The sequence below is a fragment of the Cariama cristata genome, unplaced genomic scaffold (assembly GCF_000690535.1).
Source record: "Cariama cristata isolate BGI_N322 unplaced genomic scaffold, ASM69053v1 scaffold35357, whole genome shotgun sequence".
NCBI classification, from domain to species: Eukaryota; Metazoa; Chordata; class Aves; order Cariamiformes; family Cariamidae; genus Cariama; species Cariama cristata.
In genome coordinates, this window is record NW_009625592.1 from 22,591 (window position 1) to 30,989 (window position 8,399).

Consider the following 8,399-nt stretch of genomic DNA (forward strand, 5'->3'; position numbering starts at 1 on the left):
CTCTCTGGCTGCAGCACACTATTAACTTGGCTCAAGCCAAACAAAACCGCAGAGTTGAGTTCCTGTGTTACTGCTTAGCCATGATGCACTAACAACCTCTGCAGGAGTGCTACTCACTCTGCAACTAGTTTAAAAAAAAACCCAAAACAAACAAAAAGCAAGCAGTGTACACTTGGAGATGATTATGCTGCTGCAGGTGTGGGTTTTGTGTATAGGGACCTTCCCGGTCTCCAGAAAGCCGGTGTTCCCATGGCTTTGGTCAGCTGGGTTTAAAGGGACCTAGCCGCCAAGCCGCTCTAGGCATAGCCTGGAACAGGACCCAAGGACACTGCAGCTGGCACAGCACCACGACTGGCTCACTGCCAGTGAGCGTCTGCACTCACTTTTTACAGGCAAATCTGTGACAAGTGTGGAGTTTTAACTGTGACTTTGACACCCCACAGACTCATTGCTTCTTTCGTATTAAGGATTCCATGCTTTTTAAAGAAATTTAAAAGGAACATAAACATAACTTCTCTGAAACTGACCTAATTGAAGCCTCAAGTAGACTTTAAGACAGGAGACAGCTAGAACATGGCAGTTATGCATCAAAATTGGCATCAAAACAGGCTGTTTGCCTTCAATCTGTGCTAGAAAACACACACAAATCTTAGGAAGAGCCATCTGTATTGTGTTTACAGAGCAGCTGAAGGACGGAAAGTGGTGAAAAGACAGCACCCATGCCACCTTCTGATAGATTCACTGCCCCTTCCCACACCGCTCATGAACCACAGAACAGTGCATAGGTCCCAGTTGTACAAACCAAAGAAGTACAGGAACACCGATCTAAGGCACACGCTGAGGGAACTGAGCACATCTAGGCACTCAGGTTTGTTAGCTCCAACACAGGGATCAGCCTGTGCATGGTGTCCCATCTCTGTTGGTGGCCACGTTCTATCTGTTGCCACCTGGCCACGTATGTGGAGAGCACCTGAGAGCAGAGCAGGTGGGCTGCTTCCCGTTCACCTTCAGGCACACACAGGGGGCCAGGAGGAGCCACATCAGGCTACCTTCAGGCAGCAGGTGTCCTGGTTACACAGATGCTCGGCCAAGTCACAGATGCTGAAGCATTCATGGACATGTCATACAGGCAGTAAGAAAAAAAGGCAGAGTCTTTCACATGGTCCAGCAAAGGCTCCCCAACACCAATTTTACCATTAGCAGTGAAATGTACAAAACTTCAATACCATCACAGTAGTGCTCCAAAATCCTTACAGATATTCTGACATAAGGGCAAGTTCAGTTCTTCAGTAAGCAATTATACACCAAAGGACATTTTGCTTCCAATAGGCAAAGGGACCTCTTCATAAATTATTTTGAGATAAGGGAACTTCATAGGTAAAAACCAATATTCCAAGTTGTAGAAGAGGTAAAATTGATGATTCAAGATGACACGATCAATTATTTTTAAAAGATCCACAAAAAACTCTCTTACTGTCCGATGAGGTTTGAATGGATAGTAGAAGTCTCTTATAGCTGCTGCCAATGTCTTGTTTCCTAGCGGTCCAAAAATAGACGTTTCATTTCCCAAATAAACAGGTTCTCCACTGAATAAAATTATGCTTGTATAATTTGTTTGTATCTTCTTAAATACAGCTCCTAAGTCAGCTAGCTTCTGGTATGTTCTCAGTATAAATTTAGAGCATTCGTAAGAGTCAAACCATACTACTGATGGTTTGTCGGGACTTGCTTGAACTGTCCAGGTCTCATAGTAAATGCCAGTCTCGTTGTCATATTTTACCCATTTTGCCATTTCATTAAACATGGTTCCTGCAAGAGTTGAAAATAAGTATTACCAAGACAATATAACAAATACACAACTCAAAATATTCTCCATCTATTTCAAGGTTCACCTCCCTTCCCTGCAAAAGTTTACCTACAACATTACCTAACCATACAAAGACACAAGGCTTAAGTTGGAGGGAGAAGTGATACCCCACTGAATAAACCATATTTACATGTAAGCTATTTAAACTGTAATTCCCTTTTCTGCCCCATTTCCTGCTACCATGCTAGAACATGCACACGTCAGAGAACCATGACACTTCTCGTTTTCTTTTATCCATGTAGACAAACAGGGCAGGCAGTACAATCTACAAGAGATGCTGACAAAATGTTCACCAGTGCAACAGACATATCTGCACTTCCTCCAGTTTTAACCAAATTTAGCAGTTCGGGGCAGAAGTTTTCATGTCTCTCCACAAAAGAAACCTTAGACTCGGACACCCTGCTGTTTTAGCAGCTCCTTAGCCAGCAAAGTTGAACTAAGCCAAATAATGAGTGGGATGTGAAGACCAGTAAACTTCAAGACCTTGAGGATTATTTTATTATTTAGAGTATGTTTGGAGTATTTTGGTGATGATGATTTCACAACTGGAATGAGGAAGACATCTGTAACTCAGCTCATCTCTGTGGTAGCTCCCTACGGGCAAAGCATCTGCCTCCCCAAAACAGAGCTGAAGCACAGGGCTAATTTTCCTTCTTTTGTTTTTCCTGTATTCCTAGCACTGCACCTCAGCCTAGCCCTGCCCGCCCTCTCTTTGCTCACTCACAGCACAGGGTACAACCATCCATGATTTGGATCCGTCTAGCACCTCACATTCATAGCATGACTAAATTTTGCAGATTCTTCTTGCATGATACATCAGAAGACATCGTCAGACGACAGCTTGCAATTGTGACAGTGTTCCAAGCCTTGATCTCTCTTTAGCTGCATCACTGCTGTGGGTACAGTAACTGTGCTTGGTACCTGCTGAAAGACAGGCAAGACTATTGCAGGCCGGGAGACTGGCAGCAGTTACCTGGCAGTTCAGGGGTGGCAGACATCAGACAGATCTGTGTCACTAACACCACCCTGCACGCAACAACCAGCCTCTTGCATTAAGTCTGAATTCACTGCAATGCCACATTCGTCAAGATCAAAGAGCACTGCATGCCACACGCCTCCCTCCAAAACAAGCTGCAAAGGTCAGATTGCTGGGTCTACTCTTCATCAACGAGTAAACACATCTCACAGTCACCCTAAGGCAAGGCCTGCGTGCAAGCTACTACCTCAGAGTAACTAAAGCTCTGCACATTCATCTCCTAGGCTACCCTATTATAACTGTTCTTCACTCCACACTCAAGAGCTTTTGGGCTTCACAGTAAACATAACAATCATTCTGTTTAGTGAAAAAGCACTGGATATTTCTTTTGTAATTGTCCATGACCTGGTTTAATAAAACAGCAAGTCGTTAAATCTGTATCAAGAACTGTACTTACTATACACTACAGTTGGGCTTGAAGCTCTCCTTTATCTTCTCTAATTCCGACCAGATTACCTTCCTAGTGTGTATTCTGTAAGGTGTGTTATTGAAAAGGATTTGTCTCTCCTAACAAGACCAAGATGGACTTAATATGAAGTTCTGGTCTTAACATCTTAAATTAAATAAAAATATTACAGGCTAATGCATGGCTCCATGACCATCTATCGGAAGATGCCTAGACAATCAAAAAATCAGACTTTGGATATTCCTGCCCTATTCCCACAGAAGAAACATACCCCTAAGTAACATTAACCTGGCCGACAGGCTTTAAAAGAAAACGGGATTGCTTTGCTGCAGACTCTGACACTGCTGACAAACAGCTCTATAGGATCTCACAAGGGCAAAGAGGGTCCAGCTGTTTCATACGTTAAAGCCCTCTCCCATGACATGGGATGCTTTTTGCCTGCTCTCTGAAGGAAGCAAGTTCAGCTCATGCTGCTGTCCATCTGTGCTTGCATCCATTCACCCTCTTCCACAGCAACTTTCAGATTCCTAGTCACACTCAGACAATTCAAAACTCTCAGAGATGCTACCTTCCTAAAAGTTTCAGGGAAACAGGAAGCAAGAGAGACAAGGAGGACCGTAACAATGCCTTCACAAGGCACCAGCGTAACCTCACCTTTCTTAGGCACCAAATAATCCACACAGGCAGGAAGCATTACAAGTTCCACAACTGTATGAAAACATTTAACTTGGTATTCATACAAAAGAATCCAACCACATCAGGCATCAAATACTGTAGTCATGAGCTACAAACTCACAGGAAAGCAGCTCCACTTATTCCATTGCTTAAAGAACAGCCCAGAATTTCTTAGCAGCACTGGACAGATTATCTAGAGACTGAGTCCAGCAAAGCTGCTAAAGGTGGAAGAGGGCAAGCATAAAGCACCACATCGCACCAGCGGTAATCTGACTCTCCACTGTGCCTTGTACACTCTGCGGACTTTGGAGAGTAAGTGGTGTTGGTCACACAAAATGCAAATCTCCAAGTAGTCCTCAGTGGACTTTGTTCATAAGTCATTCATTGTATTACTACAGTAATCAACCAGATTTATTTAAACAACCTTTTTATTTTAGGATTTCAGTGTTCAGTATATACTGGGAAGATATTCTAGTGGTCATCCACGCATTTAGAGGTGTAAATCCTGGTTTTGTTCTACAACATATGACAAAGACTTATTACTGGGGACACTTGCAGAGTTTTTATGGCATATAATGGGGGAGCTGGAAATAGAGATTAATATTTTTTATATTTTTGAGACTATTTCTAAATATGCCTTATTTGTTTGCTCAGTAATGTACACATTTTCACCAGTTTTTCTATCTCAGCAGTCATCTGCCACTTCACAATAGAAGGTTTTGTTTTGGTGAAGCCATGTGAAAAGAGTCCATAATGACTCTGTATAAGCTGGTTTGCTATTTTTGCACTCAAGAGACTCAAGTGTTTTTGTACAGCACCACCAAATGACTCTCATTTGACAACTCTTCAGTGTGCGTTGTTCAAAAGGCAGCAGCCTCATACCACTTTCTGTATTGAGGAGAGTGCAGAGATGGTATTTCAGTTTGAAATTAGCATCAGTGACTAACATTGCAAATAACCTACAAAACATAAATTAAAAGATATGCTTTACATGAAGACAAGGCTGACTCTGTATATTATGATATTAGCACTATCCAAAGCATTTGAAATCTACCTGATATTGTGGTCACGAGAACTAAAGTTCCATTTTCCTTCCAGTGTGCATCATCTATTCCTTCATAAAAGCAGGCAGCTCCCTGGTTACACCAGAATGGTGCATCCATGCCAGGCCGGAGATGTGGAAATGTGCAGTTCCCAAGCTGGAAGAGCTCATACCACTCCATTGTGTAGTTTTTGCCTGTTAGAGAGCTCTTAAAACCCACAGCATCATGCATAATTTTCTGGAAAACAAAAAACCAACAACACCGAAACCTCAAAACTTGAAGATAAAAATGACTTCAGCTTCACCTGTACAGAAGATGTGATGCCTGGGAGCTGTTGTGTACAGGTTGAGAAGAGGGGAAGGTGTTCCGCTAACATCGTGGATTCAGTAGCATTGATGCACAACATCTTAGATTGTATCACACACATACTTTTATCACAGTCACACTGTCTCAGTGGTTGTCTATCCATCCATTGTAAATTTTGTTGTTTGGAGGCAGATACTCAGCAGCAGCTCCTCATCAAAACTCAAGTTTAGTTTGGAATCCTTAACCTCACAGGGTTATCAAAGAAATAAAGAGCAGAACTGAGTCACCAAAACCAGATCTTACTAATGAAAGCCACAAAAGGAACAAGATAAATATTTCTTTTAAAAGCTGTATAGTAAATACATAAATTCAACTTTAGTTTAACAACTGAGATACCGATATTTGAAGCTATTTCCATTTTTGACTCCATGTGCTTGGTTTTGATGTTGCTACTTCATGTTCACTAGTATTTCTTCATTTATTAGGAATCATGCTTTGAAGCTTAACTATGCTACCTCTATAGCTATAAGTATTACTAAAGTCGAGATTCTTTCATATTTGCATGACTCCGTGAACGGAGACTTTAATTCAGTACTGACCATAACATCCAAGAAAGAACCATGAAAGCAGCCAACTCCCCCTGATCCACCATTCTGACCAGCTTGCTGTCCACTCCTGACAGATATCCATGTTCATGCAAATATATAAGTTTTTAACAACAAAAAAGTTAATACACTAAGCAAGCATTTCATCTGATACAAGAGGACAAATAAATTCATTTTCTTGATGCAGCACTAGCGCAGAAAAAAAAGACACCCAAAATGTAATGGGGTGTGTATACAAAACATGCCCAATATGCAGCTCCACAGGGGAACACATTCAAACCCACCGACAGTGCCGGTTATGCTCTTTAGCTGAGCTGAGTTCTGTAACTTTTGTTTGGAACTTACTACTGTTTGGGTATCTTTCCTACAGATAGCCTAGCTTGTGTGCTCCGATACTCTTCCATACAAGCATATCCCAACCTTACAGCTCCCATTCTTGACACCTGTTGTTGAATTCAGCTGAATTTGTAACTATAACTTTGCTAAACAAAAGCATCACCTTACCAAATGTCCTAGTAGGTCCCCATATTTGAATTCCCATACTGGAGCCTGTAATCGATACACTTCAATGACATCTTCTTCTTTCATAACTGGAATGGCAGAGCCAGTAGGACAGAAGGTGTAACGAGCTTGGCAGTAAGGATCAGTTTTGGGACGGTAATCAAAGCGCCTGTGGTGAGAAAGAGAAGCACACAGAATGATAAGCACAGCTTCACAGCCGGAGTAACTGTCTTATGGTTTCCTAAGGGTCTGAGTGGGAGAGCTCAAGTGTCCAGCAACCCCCAAAGACAGATTCTGTGATCCAGATGCTGCAACACTTGGAGTACACAAGTTCATAAGGCTGTCGAGGTGCACGTTTGCAGAAATGGGACTTAAGACTCACAAATGCAAGCCATGTCGTACACAGTACTGATAGTGAAGGAGCAGAAATAATGCAGGTTACAAAGGCTGACTTACACTCACAAAATCAGACACACACAGGTGCTAGGTAGATGACAGTTTGAGATCTGCCTCACAAACAGTCTCCTAACAGTTTGTCTACAGAGGCGTTGACCAGTTTGCTCTGGGAAACTATTCTATACTAAGAGCTCCCCAGATGAAGCTATTTTAACTCTAGAATATTGCCAGTATCAAAAAGAAATATTCTATTCCTCTATGCTAATTTAGATAAAGAGGTCTAAGAACCTAGCTAGGACTGCTGTTTCCATTCATCATTCCTATTAAACCTCAAAAACAGAAGATCGAATCTGCTTACATATCATACTATATACAAACAGCAAAAAAAACCTTTCTGACAAGTCTTACTTTCCTAATTTCCTTCAGATTCACTTACTGTATTTCACTTAAAACAAGGTTCCTCTGTTGCTGTTACCAAGACAGACTGGCCTACACAGCTTGCTCAGAGCACAGCCTGAGAGTCTAACACACTCAGTTGCCCAGGGCTACTGAATGGCACAAATACCCCAGCCATGAGATGACTCAAGGACACAGGACTTCATGAGCCATAGTAAGGACAGTAGCCCTGCTGAGACACCATTGATTTTCCCTGTGGACTTCTTCTCCAAGCTTGCTGGCTACTTCAGCATGTCTGCCGTTATTTTGTCCAGGGTCGGGGAAGAAAGAAAAAAAGAAACAAAAGAGTATGGCTGGAAAAAGAACACACAGTTAGAAAACACTTATGACAGCCACACATTTAAGTCCTGTTTCTAAATTGCATGCCTTACATTTTCAATTTCCCCTCCCACTGCACCTTGCATGTGACAAGAAGGTAACAAGCACATAAAGAAGCATTAAAATACCACATTTCTGAGTATCTCACATTGAGAAGCTTGCACTCCAATTCTGAACATCCCAAGACTCAGTCTTGCAACTACTGAACTTGTTGGAAAATCCAAACGACCCGTGACTGCAAGATCAGCTCCTTCAGACATCACCTGATACAAATTTAACTGCTAGGAATTACACAACAGGCTTTCAAAACTTCAGACGTGCACTAGATAGCAGTTAAACATAGATAACACCTCTCTTTTCAAACAGCAAACCTGCACAAAACACATGCAAGCATAGCCCTTCTCCTTCTCATATCCTCAGCATAGCCAAAGCCATAGCTGTTCACTTCAGTAAAATGCAACAACATGCACTCTTCTGCTTTCCCCAACATCACCAGGTCTTCTGCGGAAGGTAAGACAGCGCCAGAGCAGCGAACGGGATTTTATACCATTTCATTTATCATGAACAGAAGTATGATGTAAAGATAATTTAAAAAAAAAAAAAATTAGCCTGACTTCGTCATCGCAGCTTTTTGCTAAGGAATTAAAGCAGCATCTTTAAAGCAAGGGCAGCCATTCCCGGGGCCAGGGATCCCGCTGCTGACAGAGCGAGCACAGCTCTAGGCCAGGGATGGGACAGCCGTTCCCTTACACTTGTCAGCTAAATACACCAAATATCGTACACTTGACAA

General features: G+C 42.1%; 1 protein-coding gene across 1 annotated transcript; it reads right to left on the reverse strand.

Moving 5' to 3' along the window:
- Positions 1-1,140: 1,140 nt before the first annotated feature.
- CLN5 (ceroid-lipofuscinosis, neuronal 5) lies at positions 1,141-7,512 on the reverse strand (the record flags this gene model as incomplete). The annotated part of the gene is made up of 4 exons (XM_009703663.1): positions 1,141-1,809; positions 5,039-5,264; positions 6,443-6,608; positions 7,385-7,512. Coding segments are annotated over 4 exons (1,032 nt in total), but the record flags the coding sequence as incomplete, so codon positions are not given.
- Between the last annotated feature and the right edge of the window lie 887 nt (positions 7,513-8,399).